At 45.2% G+C, this 25,023-nt stretch overlaps 1 protein-coding gene across 1 annotated transcript; it reads right to left on the reverse strand.

Annotated features, from left to right (window-relative positions):
* Window positions 1-628: 628 nt before the first annotated feature.
* Window positions 629-24,703, reverse strand: BNC1 (basonuclin zinc finger protein 1). The gene is made up of 5 exons (XM_074317765.2): window positions 24,578-24,703; window positions 12,111-12,210; window positions 10,848-11,083; window positions 7,046-8,910; window positions 629-2,872 (listed from the first exon to the last, which is right to left on the reverse strand). The coding sequence occupies exons 1-5, from the start codon at window positions 24,584-24,586 to the stop codon at window positions 2,188-2,190; spliced, it is 2,895 nt and encodes a 964-aa protein (XP_074173866.1). The 5' UTR covers window positions 24,587-24,703; the 3' UTR covers window positions 629-2,187.
* Between the last annotated feature and the right edge of the window lie 320 nt (window positions 24,704-25,023).

Genomic DNA, 25,023 nt, shown 5'->3' on the forward strand with positions numbered 1-25,023 from the left:
AACAAAAGTTGAAAGATGTTATAAAAAGTTACTTTAAAAAAACTGCATATTTACAAATGAAAGAAGAGGCTTAAATCTTTCATTGCGTTCTATTTTGAGCATTGGTTATACTGGGGGTGCCAGAAAAATGTATATACACATTTTAAGAGATGGTCAATGTTGCTCAAGCAGTAGTTCGCCATAATCAGAAGTGTGTGGACGCTGACGGGTACCACTTTGAGCACCTCTTGTAATTGCAGAAGTCAAATGTGACTTGTATTCATCTTTTGTTATAGGTATATATTGAGCATTACAATTTTAATGGTTTTTTTCCTTTCTTAAAATGTGTATACATTTGTTTGCGCAAGACTTACCTTTGACAGCACAGTATTTGTTAAAAATCACTTAATTTTGATAACAAATCAATACATAGCCCCTCCTCCCAGTGAAGTAACCATGTCGTCACTTCTTTGGACCTCAAGAATTGCCGCTGCTCCTGTTCTGAGGTGGCTCCAGACCTCCCGGGGGATCTTCAGCTCTGTAACATTCAGTGTGTGTGTGTGTGTGTGTGTGTGTGTGTGTGTGTGACCACAAGCACCAGCACAACAGGCAGTCCATATGACAAAACCGGTTTTACAAAATGTTGGCCTTTTTAAACAAAAAGTATGCCATATATTTTTATTAAATCATAGAAAACTCATTTGTATACAAAATGTTTTCCACTTTGGGGAAACTGGAATATTGAACAGCTGGATAACAAAACAGATGAAAGATACATCTCACTTTAAGCACAGACAAGTTTGAAGTTGTCACATTTATTTCTTAAAAATGTTGAAATAATCAGTAACAGGTTGTTGGCTTCTTTCACTCTTATGCCAGAGGAACACCACCTCTTACGACCCCCAATTCTCTTTAAGGATGTTTTTCATTACTTAAACCAACCATAACTGTAAAAGACGGTTGAATTGAAGTCTTAATATGAAATCAATGTTTTTCCCTCCCAGGGACTTTCAGAATACTGTAAATGCCAAATTTTAAGAGCTGGTCTCATCCCACACGACTGATTAAGTAAGCTTCCTTTCCACAACAGCAAACATGTAGAACGGTGTGGAACATATTTCAGAATAAGTTAAATATTAAGACAACACAGTATGGCAATAACGTCCTACTTTTCTTTCTACCATGTAAATTTGGAAGTTCACCCGAATCTTACACATTTATAAAGGGTGAAGACGGAGGGATCCAGTAATACTGAAAATGCACAACAAACAACCGCCCGAACCACACTCGCTAACCGCTTTGGCCATGTACGTACCAAAGGTCCTGCCAGAGTCTTGCCCACATTCATTCCACAGGGATCACAATGAACAGAATCCAAACTTTACCAAATGAAAACAGGCAGTGGTTTTAAAGTTTAGGTCGTCGGCACTCATTTTGCTTTCCAGCAAGACCCAGAGGTCACACTGTGACATGTCTGCACTCACCCCAAAAACTCACATAACAAACACAAATTAAATAGAACTGAACCTATTTTAAATTAAACCAAAGACCACTATTTTTAAGTGCACAAACTAGTTCCCCCCCAGCTTCTTGAATGTGTGTTCCAGAGCAAGAACTAACATCCTTGGTAATATCCCTTGTTTAGAGGCCATCCCGCTTCCTCTGAGAACTCCCTGAAGTAACACATGAGACCTTCAGGGGGAAAAAAAGCAATTTTCCACTCCACATGGAGGAACTGTCTCAAAAAGTCATGTTCCCAAACTGAAGTCTGGATTTCAGACTCATTCAAGCAGGAACTGAAAAATGTGATCTTTGGGTCCGGCTCCTCACCCGTGGTGACAGCCTGCTTCCCCGGGACACTCAATTGACCCTAAATCCTGCCGCCCCCCAGGTCCTGGGCCCCTGTCGTCAATCTGCAGACTTAGAGCTCTCCCAGAGAATGTGTAAACAAATCTGGGAAAAACTGCGTTTCTGCAAGTTTTCGTTATGTCAGTGAAAAAACCTCTGGGGCAAAGAAAATAATAGGAAAGGCTGCCCCCATGTCAACTTCCCACAAGGCTTGTCTTCTTGCGCATTCTGCCGCAGAAGACTAGAAAGTCAACTCAAATACCTTCTGCTTGGCTTGTCCCAAATGGGATTAAACAAAGTTAGAACCATTTCCTTGGACTACCTTATTCCTGAATTATGACCTACGCTTATCCAGTCTTGTTACTGGAGGTGACTGGGAGAGGAGGCCAGGCTTTTGTGCAGGTTGGGATTCTGGCTGTGTCTGTTTCGACTGCGGACAGACGAGAACATGGTGTTGCAGCCCGGCACCTTGCATTTATGCAGCTGGCGGAGATGCACCGTTTTGTAGTGGGCCCTGAAGGTCCCTTTATTACTGTACGTCTTTTGGCAGAGGTGACACGTGATGGGCAACCCCGAGGGCAGGCTGGCAAGGTTCTGGTCGGCGTTCTCCATTAGGACACAGATGGGGTACTCATCTTCCCCGGGGACCAGGCTCGGGCCTTCACAGGTCCCATCACTGTCCTCCATGAGCACGGTGCCTTCCTCACTGGCCCCGTCCGAGTCCCAAGAAGAATGGCTGCTGCACTCTGACTTCATGCTTGAGGTAGCGCTCAAATCCAGGACGGTGCCCTCACTGGGGGGACCAGAGTTGTAGCTCTCCAGGCCGGCACTGTGGACTTGGGTCATCGGGTAAACTAGGCTGCCCATCCGACTGGTCCCCTTGAAGATGACAGACGTCTGGGAGGCTTGCTGCGTGAAAGCCACATCCTGGTAAGTCTCCTTAGCCACGTCTTTCAGAAGGTAAGCCGCACGGAAGTGGTCTTCGCTGCTCTGCAATGCTTCTTGGGTCAGTCCCTTTTGGTGGAGGTTTATGTTTGAGCTGTGTCTGCAAGAGTGAAAAGATGGTCAGCAATGGGTTGGGCTGTTGTTTTAAAGATAGTCATCGTTCTGAGGGGAGACACGGGGTAGATACCACAAAAGCTGGTGGTGTGGGAGAAGGGATGATAAGGGGCGTGGGATGCAATGCGTGTTTCGTGGACACCGGCCCACTGCTGTTCACCGCTTGTCAAAGGTTAGCATTCACCAGGAAAGCCAACAATCTGGAAACTGGGAATATGCGGTGCTCTTCAATTTCTACCATCTGATTGACACCTAAGTTCCTGGATGTCAACTAAAGAGAATGGCTAGACTACTTCAATTAGGCCAATTCAACTGGGACACTGGAACCAGGGGCTCCCAGGAAAAAAATGATCACAAAACATATGAAACTAAGCAAAGGACTTTATTTCAATGAGACCAGGAAACATTACCTTCTAGAGTGGCACTGTCCGAAATGATAGCCATGCATTCGTGACTACTGAGTGCCTGAAATACAGCTGTGTCATATACGGAAATGATGATATTCTGGATAGACTTGACTGAATGAAATGAAATGTTGTTAAAACTAACTCTGCCCGTTTCTTTTGACTTGTTTAATGTGGCCACTAGCAAATTTAAAACGTCCTAGGTAAGGAGAGAGCGCGAGAGCAAGAGAGAGAGGGAACCCAGTTCAGTTCATACTTGCAACGTTTCAATGTATACCAGACAGGAGTTTTGCGAACGCAGCACTGTGAGTGCACCACCCATCTGCTCCCCACCGATTACTCCTGAAGGGGCAGGTAATGAACATCCATTACCACACATGCCTTTGACTCACACGGTATCATTTGGATGGAACTCGCCCATCAATGTTGGCCTTGCTCAGAGATCCCAACTTGACTAGCAAACACAGCCCACACCAGGGACTGCAATCTTAAAGAGGAGAATGACTCCAAACAGGGAAAATACTCCCCTGACACAGCTCAGGGGCAAACTGGGAAAAAAACAAACCCTCACCAAAATAAGTAGGGATGGAATTTTCTCTTCTAAATCTCTAAAAGACCGATGAGGAAGGGAGAAGGTGTAATCCTATTTCCTAAAATGTATAAAATTTACTATTCAACATCTCACTTCTATCACCTGACACATTCTTGTTCTGGATACAATCAAAATTATACTCCCAGATCACCCACTTTGCAAGCAGCTCTTCTTAAGTGCAACTCTGACCTGTGATTATGTCAGCATTCTGGGTTGAAGGGGGCAGGAATGTGTCAGCAGAAAACCAGACACTAGGTTGACATACAGGCTCCAGTACATACAAGTGGTTAAAACAACAACAACAACAACAAAAAAAAAACGCGAGACAAACACATTCACTGGAACCTTGTACAGAAAGGTCCGTAAGCAAAAGGTCGCCAAAGCAAAGCTCTGGGCCTCGCACTCAACTCCTGAGTGTCTCATGAGGACCAGCAGCTAACTTGTGGCTCCTCTAACCCTCATGTTAAGCCTCGGAGGGTGAGATGCATTTCCCAAGGTTCCATGTCCCCCAAAACCAGTGACCACCACAACTGCAAAAGCCCTCTGCGCCTCACGCCAGGCTTTCTGCTTCCGGGACGTGGCCGGTGCTGTGCTCACTGCCCAGGTCTGCATTTCTTCCCTGCGTCCTCTCCTTCTCCCTCCAACACTCCTCCCCTGGTTTCTGACCACTAAGATTAGTCGAGATCGATGAGTCTCAAAGTGTGGTCTGAGCACCCCTTAGAGCGGTCCCTGAAGTCAAAACTCATTTTATAAAGATACTAAGACATTTTTGGCCTTTTTGCTCTCATCCTCTCACGAGCGAGCAGCGGAGTTTTCCAGCGGCTATCTGATATGTGACATTGAAACAAGTTGAATGCAGAAGCTGATCTGAGAAGTCAGCTATCTTCTACTAAGCCTGACATTAAAGAGATTAGTGAAAACATAAAACAAAGCCACTCTAAGTTTTTGTTTTGAAAAACGTCGTTATTTTTCATTAAAATGTTATTTATGGTAACATAGCATAGTTTTTTTATCTTAAGTGATGTAAAACAAATTAATTTTTTTCAGTTTTAATCTCTAACACAGTACATACTGATATAAACCTAAACAGACCAAAACTCTGTGGTCTTAAGAATTCGCAAAGGGGTTGCGAGACCAAAACATTTGAGAGCCGCTGGTTTAGTCATACTCCTTCTTCCAGGAAGCCTTTCCAAACTCCTCAAAAAGTCTGGTTCAGTGCCCTCCCATGTGCCCACAACAGGCTATGTTTCTCCCATTACAGCAGCCACCACATTTAGCTGTAATCACCTCTTTACTGGTTTGTTCTCTGCCCTCCACCCCCGTCCCGCACTGGCCTTGGTGGGTAGGGATGCGGCCACAGTACGTAACATAGAGGGTTCTTAAATATCTGTTGGCTAAAGAAGCATTCAGGGTGCTACCCAGTGCCATTCTGATGGGTTTTGCTGTTGGCAGCAGCAGTGGCTTGAAGAGGGGAAAACAGTTATCCTTACAGCAATGCAGTTCTCATCTTTGACTAGGAGAAATGGTGGCGGACCCAGGCCTGCCCACAAAGTCTTATTGAAAATGGTGCCATTTTAATCACAGATTCTGGGTAAAACGCATATCATGTCCTAGGCTACTAGGCTTAGTGCTTTAAATTTCGAATGCAAGATGTTTTCCTGTGCTGGGGGAGGAGACTTGTTTGTATCTACAAATAGGTCAGAAAGTAAAAGCATATTAAATATAAGAGAAAAGAAATATCAAAAGACATCGTATCTTCAAGTCAATATGCTTCTAATTTCGTGCACATTGTAGGCCAGAGTGGCGTCATAAATATCAAGGGAGACCTGACTCTCTCTTCTTCACAATAACAGCTTATTTGAGAACAGACGCTCCTCTTGGAGGAGGAAGGGGAAGGACTGGGTCACTACGGTATCTGGTAGTTTGATTCAACGTCCCAGGATGTTACCTCGTATCGCTCGTGTTCTGTTCTCTGCTCAAGACTGTGAGTGTGTTCTTGTGAGCTCTGTCCTGGAACATGCATGCGAGTCGCCACATTTTCGCCCTCTTTACTAAATCAGGCGTCACCATTTGGACTAAAGTGATGGTATTGAACTGCTTCGATCATGCTTGTTCGAGCAAATGTAACATCTTATTTATTCGGTGAACTATGTTCAGTGTTTATCATATTACATCTCATCAGAGAGCTGGTCGTCTCCTGAAAGTAGCCTGGGGTCTTCTGTTGGTGGGATAGGCTGGGGGAAAGGTGACCTGACGAGTCGTTCTGTGATTCAAGTTCATTCGGAAAAGCACAAGCAAGATGGCAATGGCAGTGCTGTGTCCCCGAAGTGATGAGATATATTCTATACCCGGGCACTTTGTAAACAGCTTGACTCTGTGTCACGAAAACCCAGCATTGACAGACTTCTCATCTTTCAACCAATATCCCATTCCATCTTTGATTCCAACATTTCTGAAATAACCTAAGGACCTTCATTCTTTGATATCTTAATATTAAAAAAAAAAAAAAATCTTTAACCAAGCAGTTTTTCTTCCTTTCAAATACAGCTGGTTAACTAGAAATCAGAGAAAGGGTTTCATTCAATGAACTTCATATCATGGAATGAAAATCAGACCAGTTTTGAGAAGCAACTGTGATAATTTAAAAAGCTCCTGCCTCCTTCCTCTAACGTGAGAACTAGTTCACGATTCCTTATGCCAAACCCTTGGGGCCAGATGTGCCTCTGAATTCAGAATTTCTCAGACTTTAGTAAAAGCAGAATGATGCATATATTGTAATATCATGTTAACGCCCCCATAATAAATCCATTAATGTTTCTGTGCTGAATAGGTATTAAAAAAAAGACACACAAAGGGAGATTTGAAAACAATTACAAAGAGCCTCAAATCATTTCAGGTCAGGTCTTGCGGCCAACTGAGTTTAGATTTTAGAATTCAAAATTCAGGAGGGTCGATCTACAGAAGAGTGTTTCTCCAATGTGGGCCCTGGCATAGCACTGCCACCTGGGAACTCGGAAATGCAAACTCTCAGGCCTCACCCTGACCTATTGAAGGAGAAGTTCTAGGGGCAGGGCTCAGAGGTACGTTTTCACGGGTGATTCAGACGCATGTTCAAGTTTAAGAACCACCGCCCTGGAAGCAACGCCTGCCAGCAGTGCCTTACCTGTCCCTGGTCCTGCGTGAAGGGAAGGTGGCCTTGCAGCCCTCCACCGTGCACACGTGCGTGCCTTTGGCGTGCATGTTCTTGTGGTGCGTTTTCACACCGCACGCGTTCTTAAAGGTCTTCTTGCAGATGTCACACTGGTAGCGACTTTCTTCCTTCTGCCGCGCTAACGCATGCTGTCCCGTGCGCTCCAGTTCTTGAGAATCTTCGAAACAAGGGAAAGCCATGCCTCTGTTGGACAAAGCGCTGAAAAGCCCCCCAGCCAGCAGGCGCTGCTGCAGTTTGACGTAGTCGGGAAAAGGGACGCAGGGCTCCATCCCAGGTGAGAGGAGCAGCTCCTGGCCGCCATCCTCGGCGTCCCTCGGCACTGTGGCCAACGTGGGCTTCTGCTCGGCCTCTCTCTGCGAGTTGTGTGTGGCCTGCTCAGGGGTTCGGCCGATGGCTCCGCTGGGCTCGATCACCGCCGGGACACGGCAGGCCCGCTCCCCTTCAGGGAGAGGCCTTCCTAAGCGTGCTGACTGTGTGTGCTGCTCCTCCGGGGCCCTGCCTGAGCGAGGACTGCAGGCCTCTGGCTCATCTTCACTGACCACCTGCAGGGGCACGTCTTCCTCCGAGCTGAGACTGTGCCTCTTCTCATTCGCTATTTCCACAGCCTCCTTCTCTATTTTGATAGGCATGCTGGACTTCCGGGATTTCTTCTTGGGAAGGGCATCGAACGGCATTGTGGTAGAAACCAGCTGCTCCGGGATTGAGGAGGACAGCAGGGGGAGCGAAGGCAGCATGCCGGGCGTGTTTGCTAGCTCGGCTGGCGTGGCTGGACTGCGGTAGAAAGGAAGGACCGGCTGGACGGTCTTGAGGTTGGGAAAAAGCACCCCGTTGGGCCCGACACTTGGGAAGGCCGCTTGGCCCCGGGAATCGTCCCCTGACCCCAGGTAGCCAGGGAGAGGCCTGCAGTCTGGAGAAGTCACCGTGAAGCCGGGGCGCTTGGAGTGGTCTGAGGCCACCAGGCTCAGGCTGCTCCGCAGGTCTCTGTCCCTGTTGTTCCTGTTCATCGGCATGTGCAGCCGCGGGTTGGGGTTGGCGCTGTGGCGGTTGCGGCTCCGCAGGGAGCTGAACACCATGTTGCAGCCTTCGATGGTGCACTTGTGCTTGATCTTCAGGTGGACGGCGTTGTAGTGGATCTTCAGGGTGCCCTTGTCGTAGAAGGTCTTCTCGCAGGCCGTGCAGAACACCCGGCCCTTCCTTGTGCCCAGGCTGCTCCTCTCAGACTTCGCTTTGCCCTCGGGGGACAGCTGTGTCCTCTCCAGCCTAGTGACGATGTTGTACGAGCTGGAGTCACTTAAATGGGCACTGTCTTCCTTGCTCGTCTCAGCATCTGGATAGTTGAGACACTGCTCTTTTTCAACCTGAAACGGCGCCGAATTAGCCGTTAAGAAGCTGCTGTCGGGGAAGGGTCCATGGATTTCCTGTTTGGGGTCCTGGCTCTGGTCCTGGCCCTGCTCCAGCATGTACTGTTCGGGCAGCGACCCGAGCAGTGCCGGAGGCACTGGGTTGAAGAACTGGAAAGGCAGCATGAAAGCCATGTTGTTTATGAGGTTCTCAAAGGGGTGGACACTGCTGGGGTTTCCTTTGTCCCCAGGGGCGGGGAGGCTGGCACTCCTGTGGCCGCAGCTCTCGATGAAAGTCCTGATATCCACGTTGGCTGTGGAAGGCGGGATGATGATGGACTGCTCTTCTTTCTCTTGAATCGCCATGAGCTCAACTATGGACTTGGTCTCCCCAAAACGAAGGAACTGCTGCAAGGTGGCCACCTCCTCCTCACTGGTCATGATGCTCCAGTGATCCAACACCTTTCCCGACACGTCCTAAACCCAAACCAGAATGAAAAGTGTCATTAATTTCCTACTCCTTACCCTTTGCTCTCAGAAAGGAGCCATGCCGCCAGGCTCCTCTAGGCACACTAGAAAAATGACACCCCCTCTGGATGAGCACGGGGCTTGTTGAGTTCAGCCCCCACGCACGCCTCTCCTAGGCCAGAAACTTTGTGCAGAAAATGTACCGCACAGATGTAAGCAGTGGTCCAAAAGAGAGACATAAAATTATATTACTCAAGCCTAAGAGAAATTTAGTGGTTATTGTCCATCTTATTTCAAACCAATTGGTTGTCTTGCGTTAGGCTAATAATCTTTCCCACAAAAAATAAGATATGTATCTTTTGAACAACAGTAACTTCTTTATCTAAAGAGTATAGATGGAGCAATCAGACCTAGATATAGCTTGAGTATTTATTACGGCATTTTAATAATCTTCCCAAGCAAGTACCATCAGAAAACAAATGAACCTGTATTGATCTATTGCCCGGGTTCACAAACCAGAGCTGTAATTACACTGCAGTGTTGGAGATCTTTCAAACTCTAGCAAGGCCTAACTTTTCCCAAAACTACAATAAATATTTTATCACAGAACATGTATTTGATGGCCTACTGAGATTTTTCACAGTGCATGTAAGAGTTTTGAAGATGATGAGGAATGTAACATCATAAATTTTTCATGCACTAGAGGTTCAAGGTAATTGATTCCATATTTTTAATCCTAACACTAGAAAGCAAGATTATTAAGATCATTAAATATTGATCTATGTCATAATGTAAGATCATAATGCTCCTCTACATAAAAGGTTGTTTCTAGCTTGCTGGGGGTCCTGCATTCGAGGTAAGCAAATGTGTTTCCACAGGAAGATTATGGGCTTTAGCATTACAAAGAAGTGGGTTCAAATTCTGGGTCTGCCACATACGAGTTGAGTGATTTCAGCAAGACTTAAAAGCACTCTGAGCCTCTGGTTTTTCAACTGGAAAATGGGGATAATCTACCTACCTCATAAGATTATTGGAAGAGCGTTTATGTCAAGAAATGGTTGTTAGTGTTTGCTGTAATGATATGGCCTCTGAGTAAGACTGAAGTATATGTTAGTCTTGGAAATATATTCATTGCCCCATTTCACAGAAATCTTTACCAAAGTTAGCTGACAGTTTCTAGTGTAATTGAAAGGGAAAAATGGCTGTATCGGTTTTATATGTTAGAGACATGATATAATGCATATCAGGAAATGTGTTCTTTGCTTGTGAAAATACATTGATGGTCTCTGGATATGAAACACAAGGCCTATCCCCCTCCCATAGCTTGCTCTAGAAAGAGAGGTACAACTATTCTGCAAAGTAAAGAGAGGAGAGAAGGCATGAAAGGCACAGAGAGATGCCTTGCATCTCTCCTTTATGGAGAAATGAAGAGAAAACGTGAGGAAGCCGAAAGACAATTGGGGAAAGAGATTAAACAAGAACAAACATGGATTCTAGGAAGGAAAATCAGCAGTGGGGTGGCAGACGGCTTTAAAGAACAGAAATTGTAATTGTTTGCTGTGTGGTTCTGTAAACTAAGTTCCCTTTCTCAGCCCCAAACCCTCAGTAAAATCTGATACAGACAACATCTGTGTCAGTAGGTATTCTGCAGATAATAAAAGAAATGGAAGCAGCACCCAAGATGGGGCAAATGGTTTACGGTGGGAGAGCTGGCATAGTGTAACCCAAATCAGAGAATATGCAAAGCTCCTACATCCTGGAGTTTCCTAGATATCTTGAGGAAAGCATCGGATTCCGCCCAGACCATGAGGTAGGGCCTGACCCGTTAGAAAAAAATATTCAAGGGAAGGCTGAGCAGCAATGGCTGCCAACACTAGTAGGCAACGTTAGCTACGTGGACGTGGATTTAAGCAGACGTTCGAGAAGGGTGGCTGTGGTCACCATACCTGCAGCACGTATCCACGGATGTAGTCCTGAAGCGTCCAGTCCAAGGCATGGAGGATTTGTAGGACCTCATCTTGCTTCAACACACTGAAGAGCCGGTCCAGGAGGATTTTCAGGCGAACGGGGATGGCCTGGGTCCCGTACAGCATAAGGCTGCTGATGTCAAACACCACATTGGACTGGACGATCTCCACCGGGCTTGTCGGATACACGGTGGGGATTCTCAGCTTACTTAGAGCTGAAAAGCCAAGTGGAAGAAATACCGTTTTTAAAGAGTCTATTTTCAAGAGAAACACTGCCCAGGAAGTAAGGGAGCACTCACTCTCAGTTATCTGTTCCAACAGGAAAAAAAAACGCGGCTATGCAAATAATTAATAATCGCAACAGCAATCACAAGCATGTCTAAAATAAAACGGACTGGGCTGAGACTCTTCTTTTCTCCCTTTCCCGTGGCATTTCTGAGGAGTAAAATAACCACAAGTGGGAAAGGTGCAAGGAAAAGGGGTCAAAACAAAGGTGACAGGTGCCTAATGAAGAGGATGGGAAATCTGGAAGCACCAGGAGAAGAAGCTGGGCTTGGGAATCCAGCAGACCTGGGTTTGAGCCCTGGTCTGCCACTTTCTAGTTGTCGGGCTTGGCCAATTAAACCACCGAAATCACTGTGGTCTAATGCAATGGTCATCAGCCACATATGGCTATTCAAAGTTATATTTAAATTCATTAACATTTAATAACATTAGAAACTCAGTTCTGCAGTCACACGAGTCACATTTCATGTACTTGGTAGCCAGAAGCAGCTAGTACAGAGTCAGGTGTAGCAAATAAAATTACAGGATGCCCAGGTAAAGCTGAATATAAATTCCAGATAAATAATGAATAAGTGAGATATGGTTATACTAAAAATCTTCACGGGGATATACTTAGGCTAAAAAATTATTTATCGCTTATCTGAAATTCAAATGTCACTGAGCATTCTGTATTGGATCTGGGCTAGAGGCTACTGTATATTAGACAGCACAGAACAGTTCTGTTTGCAAAATAACAGCACTGAAGCACCAGTGTCTCCATCTCTAGAATTGGGCTAACAAAACCCTTGTCCTGCAGAGATTCTAAGAGATGGCACTTATCAAGTTCCTAGCCTGTTACCTGGCACACAGCAGGAGTAGCTTACAAATGTCAGCTGTCATTCTTAGATATTACATCCATTCCTGTAAGTTATTTAGCGGGAACGTGACCGGCCGAGAGAAGGGGAAAAATATAGTTACCATGGGCCACCCATCCATGCCTGCACTGTTCACACTGACGGTGGTTTATTTTCCCTGGTTTGAAACTTTGGCAACTGCAGTTCAGAGTACAGCCGATAGCCTGCAAAAGAGAACACAGGTGTGCCCTAGCATGTTAGTGATGTGTGGGACACCCATGGCATTTACAAAACAAAACCTCCATTCAGCAACACTCACGGAGCAATGTGTACCCACTCTGCACCAGACCCAGACGTGTATATTCGACCCTGGAAAGAGGAGCAGCTGGCCCGTGACCCGGAGACGGCGAACACATTACACAGATATCCTGCACGCGAGCACGGGCTCCGAACACCAGAACTTTTTCTAAGAAAACATTACGGGTTGGAAGGACATATCTTGTTTGTTACTAAGGCTATAGAAAGGGGGAAGAGTCACATTTTAAACAAATCTCTAAATTGATCAGAGCGGCAGCTGAAAGGTTTACAGAACCTGCCTTGGAAGAAGTAAATGAGAATCAATAGGAACGGAGAGTAATCCACATGTGGAATCCGTTACCCCCCAAGACATGGTAGAGGCTGAATATCAAAACAGATTTGAGGTCATGTACTGGCTGGCCGCATTGAGGATGGTTCCCCGACCCCTCTCACTAGGCTGTGTGACTGATGCAGACACACATGGGCTGGACAAACCCTGCGGGGACGCCCAGCTGCATATTGGAGCGCCGTGTGTGGGGTGGGGCCGTGGAGTGTGCAAACATACAGCGGAAAGGGAAAATAGAGACGTGCGTGTCAGCAAAGTTCTAGGGCCCACAACAAAGCTTCACGTATATTTTTAAGATGAATTTCTCAAAAGGGGATAGAGGCCTGAAGAATGTCATCTATTATTAAAGAGAAAAGCCTCTCACAGGAGTTCTGACAGTGAGATTCTGGGGAAGAGCCGCTGGGTGGAATCCATATGATTCAAGACAGCCTTGAAACTGGGGAGTGTGTGTGTGTTTGGGTGTGCGGGCAATGAAAAAGCCCTCCAAAGATGAGTTTAAACTTTCATCTACCAATTAAGGGACCATACGGCCTTGTGTGGGGACAGGAAGGGAAGAATCTGGCCTGGGACTTGGGAAACTCACTTTAAGGAGTATATAACTAGTCATCAGTGAAAATTAGTTGCGGGTGAGATTGTGACATAGGGCAGCCAGTTTGGAAAACAGTCTGGCAGATCTTGACAAACACAGAGGTACCACATGACCCAGTAACTTCACTCCTAGGTATGTGCCCACGGGAGCTGAAAACCATATGCCCACACAGAAACTTGAATTTGAATGTTCACAGCAGCATTATTTCTAATAGCCCCAAAGTGGAAGCAACCCCAATATCCTTTCATTGATGAATGCATAAATAAAATGTGGTCTATCCACACAACGGAATACTATTAGGCAGTAAGAAAAAAATGACGTCCCGATACATGTTACATACAACATGGAGAAACACGGAAAATGGCATGCTAAAGAAAGAAGTACAAAAACTGACAGAAGGATAAACGGTCAGAGGTTGTATGATTCTATTTACACGGACTGTCAAGAATAGGTTCATCCACAGAGGCAGAAAGCAGACTAGCAGTGGTTACTGGGGGTTGCAGCAAATGGGGAGTGATGAAGGCTGACTGCTAACGGGTGGTCGTGGGGGGAGAGTGGTCTTCTTTTTCTGTTTTCATCTCTTTTGAAACAGCATTAAAGTGAGATATAATGCACTTATACAATTTACCCACTTAAATGACACAATTCAATGACTTTTAGTATTTTCACAGAGTTGTGCAACCCTCGTCACAAACTACTTTTCATCATTCCCCAAAGGCACCCTTGTGTACAAGTTTACGGTGAACACACGTTCTCATTTTTGGGGGCATATTCCTAGGAGTGGAATTGCTGGATCATAGAGTAACTCTATGTTTCACTTTTTGAGAAACCGCCAGACTGTTGTCCGAAGCGGCTGCACCATTTAACACTCCCACCAGCAGTGTATGAGGGTTCCCATCTCCCCATATTTTCACCAACACTTGATGAATAGGTGGAACCCAGATGAATTTTATGGCAGTGAAAATACTCCAGATGATACCATAATGATGGAAACGTGTCATTATACATTTGTCCAGACCCATACGACAGACGACAAACACCAACAGTGAACTCTAAGGTAAACTATGGAATTTCGGTGATTATTATGAGTTAATGGAGTTTCATTGATTTTAACAAATGTACCCTCTAGTGAGGGATGGTGATAACGGAGGCGACTACGCATGTACGGAGGCAGGGGACATGTGGGACATCTCTGTGCTTCCCTAAAAGTGTTCTAAATAAAAAATCAGTGACCTTACTTAAATATACATTAAAATTTACGTGATTCGACTGTTATCTACAATTCCTTTGGGACTACAATGTGAACAGAGCGACTACACAGATTTTTCAGGTGAAGGAATAGGGCTGTTTCTAACGGAGGTGGTGCAGCGGATAGCAACAATATTACCTAATCCCTTCAAGAGGCCATCACAAAACAGGAAACGGGGAGAAAAGGTTTTTGCTCTTTGTAAAGTCATTTGGTATAATCCAAAGAACCTCAGACAATCACAACACTCTTTCATTCTAATAATGCCTGCATTCCCATTTGGGGATGGTATCATTCCAAAAGGGTGGTATTTGTTCTTGGGGGGCACGCAAAAATATTATTCCTTTGTATGTATCAAGCACAGGCTTACATATATAAACAGATATATAGGATATGGTATGATCATAAAATTTCACTGGGGGAAATTAGGCAATAAATATCTAGTCTCCTTAAATGTGGGGGTGGGGGAAGAAATGAAAAAAGATTTAGACACACTGCTCTAATGCCAGAAATTATTTTACTTTTTGGTTATATAGTTTCTACTTGTACATACATATACTGTGTTAAATATATGAACACATACATCTATATACCTATACAGATAATTATATAGTTATCTTGACTGGAAGTTAAAGGAGAGAAATGAGCAATAGTTTAATTTTTATTATGCACTGTCAAAAAACTTTTTTAAAGGATACCATTATTAGTTTGCGGCACACCTGATGTTGTCCAGTTTCTCATACTCCCCTGCACCTCTCTGAACATGGGCTGAGACAAACCAATCACCTGTACTCGCAGCACACTCAGTACTAAGCCTCAGAAATATTTCACAACCTACACTGTTTTAAAGAAAATTTTAAAAAGGAGGAAAGTTCTTATTTTGGATGACGTCCCTGAAAATGCCACTCCCTCTTTAAAAACAAGAGGTGGGAACAAAGTAAATTCACGTTTCATTTATTTGGAACATAGAACGTGCTTTAATCAGAGAAAGAGATATTCTTGAGCACAACAGACCTCTCCACTCCCTGGGGATTCTGCTCAAAAGGCTCTTACTTTTGCAAAGCCCCAGGACCCTCCAGGTGACTTTCTCAGGCCTAGCACAGCAACACTACACACGAAACAATTCCGAGCACATTCCATAGCCCAAGGTTGACACTCCTTTTTTCTGCATCTCTTGACTCAGGGTTTCTGCACTTCAGCATTGCAGACATTTAGAGTTGGAGAATTCTTTGTGGTGGAGGCCTGTCCTGTGCATTGTCATGTCTAGTGACCTCCCTGGCTTCTATGCACCAGATGCCACAGAATAACACCTCCCTCCCCCCCATTGTGAAAACCAAAATATCTCCAGACATTGCCAAATGTCCCTGGTGGCAAAATGCCCCCAGTTGAGACCCACTGACCTACGCTGACGAATCAGTTTTAGCGGCTTCTAGTTATGGGCCAGAATTTTAAGCAGCCGTCATCTATAATTCCTATGTATGAATGCTGCTTTCTAAGAAACATTCATGTGGTTCTATATGTACCCACCTGAATAAGGCTTAATAAAGCTCATTAGATCTCTATGGAAATAAATCTCCGGGGAATTATTTATTAACTAAAAAAAGCTAATCACAGGGTCTAAGAAAACTTCTAATATAAGGTCCTTAAGTTTTTCCACCCACCTCAGACAACCATAACGTAGTAAAATTATAGCACCATTATCCAAAGACAAATGAAAACTTCTAAAATGAAATCAAACCAAAATATTTCTAATTCTAGGACAAAAAGTACTCATGTAAATCAAAATGCAAAACTCTTGAAAACTCACATCCTTTCCTTTGGACTTCTGATAGAAGTTCCATTCTTCAGAAACTTAAAGCGGCTGTGTATGACATTCCCAACTCATCAAGACATGACGATGGCTTTTTGTGCACTCATTTTGATCAGACTATTTCCGAATTGTTATTAGTCACTTTGATGTGCTACAAATCAATGTTCAAAATTCTGGTTTGCTTTTTTTTTTTTTTTTTGGGAACTATCATTTGCTCATTCATTCATCTGGAAATTACTGACACACCTAGGATATGGTGGATGCTTCAGTTATTTGCAGTTTGGAGATGGGAAGTTACGACCTCGTTTTTAGGTAGGTTTGAGGGTCCCACTTCCTCTCCCAGACGGCCCCACTCTACTTTCAGCTTGGGGAGTGTTGCCACGGGCCTCTTGTCAGGAGATGCTGAACTGAATTCCTAGCAGTGGCCGGGCCAGTATCTACACAGTCTGGTAGATACACAGACATCCACTGTTGGACAATGCAGGTCTTTGATGGGATCTGAATTATTGAGCTTGAGAATGAAAACTGTCTACTTCAAAGCTGTTTTCATCTCTAGCACATACAAATATTTTCGTATCACTGAAGATAGATTCAGAAGGATATTCTTGGGGGACTAGATGGAAGAGGGGAAGAGAAAAATTATAGAAGACCTTTGGGGTTTCCAGATTCATGGTATTGACCCTTTGAGGGGAATAATCTGTGATTTGGCTCAGCAGCAAAATCAAACTGTGTACCAGCCGGGGAGCTCTGTAGGTTCAAGTTACTTAGTCCGCCCTGTGCAATACAGTAGCCACTAGCCACACGTGGCTATTAAAATTAATATCAAATAAAGTTAAAAATTCAGTTCTTTGGTCACACTCACCACATTTCAAGTCTACTGGACAGTTCTGAGTCCAACGGTGAGGCTAGTAACTCTTCCGGCATCTGCCCTTCCACACGGCAGCATTCGTGTTTAATAAGTGACCTCATTGAATCCTCACTACATGGCTGGAATTAGTCTCAATAAACTTCAATGTACGGAAGATTTGTAATTTGCCCAAGGTCACATGGTTGGTCAGCTTTAATGAGCATCTATTAAGCACTGCAGTCAACAGCACCCACGTTACCTAATTTCTTACACCCACCCCAGAGGTGGGTATTACTCTCCCCATTTTACAGATGAGGAAACTGAGGAACTTACATACTATCAGGGTGGTCTCAAATATGGATACTGTGGGTAGATTACATCTCAAAATGTCAATATTTGGTGCTAACTGCACTTACATTTATGGGTTCATTTAATCCCTACAGCAGCTTTGAGAGTTACGGATTATCATCCTGCAGATAAGGACATTAAAGTTCCGCATGGTAAAGAAACTTCATTCATTGAATAAATATTTACTGAGCATTTATGAGCCAGAACTTCTAAGCTCTGCAGGTTAAAGTGTTGAACAAAACCAATGAGGTCCCTGACCTCAAGAAGCTTATATTCTAGAGGAGAGAGAAAATAAACAAGTAGACAAACCTTTTCAGAATAAAGCAAGTGCTGTGAAAGAACGAAGCAGAAAGTTTTGCTAGCAATTTTAATTGCTAGCATGAGTATGAGTAAGTGCTTTTTAGACAGGGTCATCATCAAAGGCTTTTGAGGAGGTGACATTTGAACTGAGTCCCAAGGGATGGCAAGAAGCCAGTGAAGAACTGGGGGCAGAAGGCGTTTTTAGGCAGCAGGCATAGCAAGTGCAAAGGCCCTGAGGCATAAAAAAGGCTGGAGTGTTCAGGGAACAGCAATGGGGCCAGTATAGCTAGAGGGGAATTAATAGGGTTAATGGTAGAAAATGGGGGTCAGAGAGGTGACCGAGACCACTCTGCATAGGATCTTGTGGGATAGGCCAAGGAGTATGGATCTTGTTCTAAGTTTAACAATGAGCCTTTGCAAAAGGTATGACATTAATATGATTTGCCTATTAAAATGACACCTTTGGATGCGTAGCTGGGGAGCCTGAGATCCATCCCCTTCAGCACACAGAGCTTCTTTTACTGGGAGGTAGTAAAATCTACAATTGTCTTCAGGCAACTTACATCTTACTTCCTATTAACCTTCAGCCATATAACCTTCAGCTCCAGGACTTGGAGCCTCTGACTATAAAATGGGCTGGATATCTGCTCCTGCCTCTCTCAGAGGCCTATTAGCTGTATTAATGAGAATATACAGATGGAGAGTTGGAAAGACCAATTAGTACAGTGAGACTGTTGTTACTGCTAAGGCCTACGAGTAGGTTCTTACCGTGTTTCCCCGAAAATAAGACCTAGCCGGACCATCAGCTCTAATGCATCTTTTGGAGCAAAAATTAATATAAGACTTATTGTACTATAAGACCGGGTCTTATATAATATATAATATATAATATATAATACAACATAATACCGGGTCTTATATTAATTTTTTCTCCAAAAGACGCATTAGAGCTGATGGTCCGGCTAGGTCTTATTTTTGGGGAAACACGGTAGGCCCTCTGGGCCCTGGTGGTCTGACTCTGCACAGAGCTAACAATACCTATGATAAAAACCTCCATAAAAGTTGCTCCACAATGAATCATTCCTGAAAGAGGCAACAAAACAACTGAAATTCCAAACCAACACCAGTGGCTGGCCCTGGGCTTGGTATGCCTTCGAAAGGTACTGAGAATAATGAATGAATCAAGGAGAGAGCTGTACCATGCTTACTAATTACAGATGCCCACCCCATTTCCTTTTGCTTGATCTGCCTTAGTAAGAGAAGCTTAATTTCCATGTTTCCTGGGGTGGCCAGGTGATTAAGTACTGGCCAATCGTAACAAGCAGAAGTTGCTGGGTGGAGCTTTACAGAATGCGCCTTATAAATGGGAGGTGGCTCAGCTGATGGACTTTTGTGTCTTTTCCTCCTTCCTCTTCCTTGGAACAAGAACATGACGGCCACTCTACAGGGTAAATGATCTAGCTTTTTCAACAGATAAATTACAAGGATAAAAGTGTAATCCTATAGATTAATAAGAGAGACAACATGTGAACCTCATTTGGATCCTGATTTGAACAAAGTAATGGTAATATAAAGTTTACAAGACAATGAAGGGCATTTGATTACTGAAAATTTAATAACATTAAAGAGTTACTGTTAATTTTTTAGGTGCTATATGGTATATCGCTTTTGTCTTTTTTTTTTTTTTTAAAGAAAGCCTTTTCTTTTAGAGCTACATTTTAAAATATTTATGAAATTATATGATGGCTGGATTTGCTTCAATGTAATCCAGTGTTGGTAATGGTGGGCGAATGGGTAGGGAATACAGATGAAATGGGACTGACCCAACGTTGATCGCTCTTTAATCCCCCAGCACATATCACTAAGCTTTGCTACACTATTCTAATTTTGTTTGAAGTTCTGTATAATAAAAAATAAAAAAAGTAAATGACAATTCCCCCTTCCAACATTTTTGAGAGAGCACACAGAGGGAGAGAGCAATGTTATGGAGAGAGGCTTCCTCCAGGAGGCAGCAGGCATACCCTGAACAGTGCATGCGGGGAAGACCACAGTCTGAGGCAGAAAGGAGGCCCACCCTGTACAAATGTCGGGCCCAGGGGGCTGGGCCACAGAGCAGATTTGTCATGGGCAGTGAGCGGACTTAGCCAGGCAAGGCAGGGTGGGGGTGGGCTGTACAGATGGATAGCCAGGAGTCTCTTTGCTGAGTTCATGAAGCCATTGGGATTCTGAACAATGGGGAGACACTGCTTGTCATGAGTACGGTTGAAAGACTGCAGTTGGGAAGCCTCAGAAACCAGGGAGGCAGCATTTGCAATATAAAAATGATACTGGAGGAGAACTGACAGAAGCTGGTTTCTCACTGTAAGTAAGGGGCTAAAAAGGGAGACCAGTCAAAGAAGACTGAACACATGGAGCAGGGTCTGGCAGAGTAGGGGCAGGTGGGAGGTAGAACTCAGGGGACAGATGTCGGGCCAAGTCTACCTGTGAGTAGAAAGTATGCGTGACACACTTGTAGTGTTCTCTGCTCTTTAGTTCAAAGATGATGATGGGGAAAATACTTGTTCTTTGATCTCTATAAATCAAAGTATAAACTCTGTGCCAAAATAATTTAACAGCTGTGCCTTTTTTCTTAAAATTATTGGTTCTAAAAACAAAAAATATAAAAAGTAGAAAAACATGCAAATGTTAGAAACCAAACCAAATATTTCTTTAAAAAAAAAACTAACAACAACAAAACTATACAGAAATATAAATGATACAGCTACATTTTTTTTTTCTTTATAACCTAAGTTTGTGAGACCTCAGTGGTAATCTCCAGAAAACTTCACTAACAAAAAACAGAAGGAACTTAAAGTTAACTGCACACGGAGGGAACTTTTGAACACAACAGTCAGCCTGGGGAAAAAACAAACAAACAAACAAACAAAAAAACCACATTTACACATTAGGATAATTTTAACTCATGTAGCCAGTTACACAGCAATGCAACTGCACTATTGCTGCTGATGCAAAATAACGAAATTGTGAACATTTCTAAGTAAAAATTTGTAAACATTTCTTTTAGGGACTTCCTGAGAACTAGATTTTAAAAACTAAGTATAAGAAAACCCTTAGATTTTCAAAATAAAGTTTTTAGAAAGAAGAGTTAATCATGCCACCCCAATCACTGTCTTAAAATTCAGCATGGTGTATCATGAAACATTAGAGTTGTCCGTATAAAAATTTTACCTTCATAACAAGCAATGCAAGAAACAATCAGAGGGCTACAGAACAAGGCAAATGCTTCTGGCAGCTGGTGTAGAGCTGGAAAATAATTTTGATGTTTGTTATATACGGAAGGATGATACAAATCATCTGTGAGAGGAGACAAACTAATATTAACAAAAAAGTTAGTAGCCTGAATTAGTTTACCTGAGACAACCATTTCCCTACACACAGGCTGCGTGGATCTGGCCTTCACAGCATTTTATTTTTCCATGTCTCGTTTCTCTCACATTAGCTGGGTGAAATTATCATCCCCACAAGGCAGAGTCCCCCTGTGATACATTAGGCTGGTATATAGTAATGATTCCTTGTGTGGATGGCAACAGCAATAGCCCGTTTGCTTCTAACTAAACGAATTTCAGAAGGCCCCAACCAGGACCGTGGCGAAACAGGTCTGCTCTCTGTTTAAAACCACCCTTTTTGGATAAAAAGGCATGTGTCTGGGTAGAGAAATGGGCCACACCAGAATCTTGGAATTGCCAGAGTTAGGAAAGAGGGCTTCAAAGAATGACAAGATAAGAGGAAATCAGGTTTTCAGGTGGAAACTGATTTAAAAGGAAAAGAAGAAGGAAAAAAAACAACTTTCCAGATGCCCCTTCTTTGTAGAATCCAGTTATCTTTACCGTCTCTCAGATAAGTCATGAAAAATTGAATATCTAAATAAATAAAATTTAAAATGTGTAGTAGACTACTCAGAACAAGATAATTCAAAATTTTTATTGACTCCCTAAATCTTGATCTTAGATACCAAAAACATGAGTGGCTCAGCATTGAGTTTTCACCTTAGCTCAGGTATTTCTAGTTCTTTTAAAACAGGGCTATTTCTGACGCAAGTAACTCACTCTAAATGACATCTGTAGAGGTGAAAATTCACCCTGGGGTAAAGCCTGTTCCTCCTGCAAGTAATTTACCTTCTGGAACCTTCAGGGCAACTCTTTAATGGCCACTGTCAAAATAACTTCTAAAGCCATATACAAAAGCTAAAAGACACTCCTGCCTCTCACCGGTATACTGCAGTTTAATTTTACTGACAAACTGTACATTTAAATTGTTTTCCCTTTTATATTTGTCCCTAAGCATTCATAAATGATAAGTGTATGCTTACAGGACAGTTATTTTTCCCACAGGGAAATCGATATGGCTTTTCTCACCCAATGGGCTATATGGCCCTTCTTTCCGTGCTGATGATTCTGAGGCATGAATGTGGGCATGGGCCTGGGGTGGTTCTAACTGCTGCATGGGACAGATGTAAAAACACCCTCTATGCAAGCCTTACGCTTCCATGACAATTACTCCATGTTGGTTAATATTTCTAATGTGAATTATAACCAGAGCAAGAAGACCATTGTTTCACATCCTGGTAGATAAGAACGGCCAAATAACCACTTCAAGCCAACTACTTTCTTTCTAAGTGAAGGAGGAGCGTGTTGCTAAGTCCTGAAGAATCTATGGGTACAGATGATATTCCAAATTAAATTACACAGATGTCTGAATGTCATTATGAGTTCCCAAAGTATGAGCAGCACTTGTGCTAATTGAAGATCTCACCACCTCTTCTCATCATTTAACTGTAACAGGAACATGTTCAACCAAAAGTTGAGTTGAAATAGCAATACATTGTGGTGAAATTAAACTTGGCAAACTTATTAGATGAGAAATCAAATGACGACTCACATCTTATTCTTTTAGGTAGGCCCAAAAAGATAAAGACATTTATCAAAATTCATCATAGCAAAAGTGGTGGCCATCTTTTCACACCTATTTAAAGCAAAAATCAAATTCTGGACATTTATAATGCCTGAAGTAATGTTCTTTTACATGATGTACAAAAATTTTATTCTGCCATATCCAATTTTAATGATGTTTTAATAACATATTAACATATTCGGGCAGGGGTAATTGAGAAGCCAGTGTATTTATCACTGAATAAAAATTTTAACACATTCGCACGTATTTGCAAACTAAGAGTCCAAGAAATTTTATGTAAAGATCCCATGAAATCCAATAGCAAATTAAAACAATAAACAAGGAATGAAAGGACACCAGAAAAAAAAAAAAGATCTGCCAAAGGCTGTTTTTCAATTCACTTAGGGTCAAGCCAGAATCTTTGTCGCTTTGATGAGGAGAAATCAATTTTTTAAAAAGTGTTGCTAGATCTGCTCTGTGTACGGACTGAAAGCTGTAGTAACACGTTTTCCCCTGCACACACACACACACACACACACACACACACACACACACCCCTTGACAGGGATTCCCAAGACACCAGTGGGGCCTCTTTTAGGCCCCTTAAGTGTTAACAGCAGAGGCCTGGCTGCGACCAGGCATCTGGCCCGATTTAAATGCCCTGTCTTCAGAGGGCTGCGGTGAGCACGGCCATAAAACCCGGGGACATTACTGAACCTTGGAGTGTCTGTTCCCCCCCAACACACACAATTTCACTCCTACAATTAAGGCTGCTCCTTGGCATTCCATTGAACTGTCAAAGTCAGGCCGGTGGCAGCCGCATAGCCACAAAGAGATGCCTTAAATGAGAAGAACATGTTCCTACACCGCATTTGAGAAAGTTTGGCTCCGAGCTATGCACTGATTAATATCAGATCTCCTCCTTCCCTCGCCTCTCCGCGATCTTGTCACATCTGGCTGACAAATCCCGAACGGCTCAGGCAAAGCCAGGCGGCGGGGGGTCGGGGGGCAGCGGGGACACGCAGCGGCCTCCTCCGCCGCCGGCGCCCCCTGCCCCGCGGGCCACAGGGAACCGAAGGGGGACGAGCGCCGGCCGATTCAAAAGGGGGACGCGGCGCTGGCGGTCCCCGCGCTTCCAGGCACAGCCCAGCCGCCCAAGTCCCCTCTGTCACTGCAGGTGTCCCGTCTTAAAGCGGCCAGAGACGCGTGTCCGTCTTTTCCGTGGAGTCCCCGCAGTCCCGTCCCAGCGCTCGGACTGAGCGGGCGCCGCGCCGCACGCCGCTCCCCGCACCGCACGCCGGTCAGCGGAGCGTTTATAAACCCTGCCCGGCGCCGTCCACGCCACTCGGCGCTGGACGCTTCTGAGCCGCCCGCCCGCACCTTGCTCTGCAGCTTTCCACAAAAGACACGTCCCCCCCCACCCGCGGCCAGGAGCCCCGTCACCGCCGCCCGCCTGTCCCCGCAGTCCCCACAGCGACCGACGGCCACCGCCAGCTACGTTCTCCAGGGAAACAAAACCCAGGTAGAAGCGGCCAGTTCCAAGCATCAGCGGCTGTGGCTCAGGTAATTCTGAGGCGAACGCGCTGGGATTGAGCGGCGCCCAGGGCGGGGGGCGGACTGACACGCGTCGCCCGAACCGCACTTCTGACGCGCGGGGCTGACCAGGGCCCCCGGGGACCCCCGGGGCGCCCCGACTCGGACCCCGCGGGCCCTCCCGGCTGGAGAGATGAGACGCTCCCTCGGGCCGCGCCGCGCGCAGGTGGCCCCGGGAGGTGGTGAGGGCGCGTCCCCGTCCCGGCCCGAGCGGCGCCTCGGCCGCCCCGCGCAGGGGTCCCGCTCCCTGGAGAGCCCTGCTTACCTCGGCCATCCTGCGGCCGCCGCGGTGCCCGGCTTCCGGCGCGTGTCCCCGGCCCGCGTCCGCCCCAGCTCGGCGGGCGCCGCCGCATCCAAGCTCCGGCCGTCGGGGCGACGCGGCGAAGTGGGCGGCTCCCCGGGCGCCCGGCCGCCGCGCACCGCGTGTGCCCGCACGCCCGCCCCCTGCGCCCCGGAGGGGGGCGCCCTCCTCCTCTCCCCTCCCCCTCCGCCCGGCCGCCCAGTCACACAGTCCCCCGCCCGAGGCTCGGGCAGCCGCGCCGCCCGCCAGGGAAGCCGCCCCCTCCGGGCCGCTGGCGAACGCACTAAGTCCGCGCAGCTGAGGCGAGGCCGGGCCCGCAGCCCGCAGAGACCTCGCCGGCGGCCGGCGCGGAGGTGTCTGCCCCGCCGGGCTTGAAGGCACTTGTCGGCGAGACACAGACGTGTCCGCGT

This window comes from Rhinolophus sinicus, chromosome 13, assembly GCF_057876585.1.
Source record: "Rhinolophus sinicus isolate RSI-liver-muscle chromosome 13, RSI-T2T, whole genome shotgun sequence".
NCBI classification, from domain to species: Eukaryota; Metazoa; Chordata; class Mammalia; order Chiroptera; family Rhinolophidae; genus Rhinolophus; species Rhinolophus sinicus.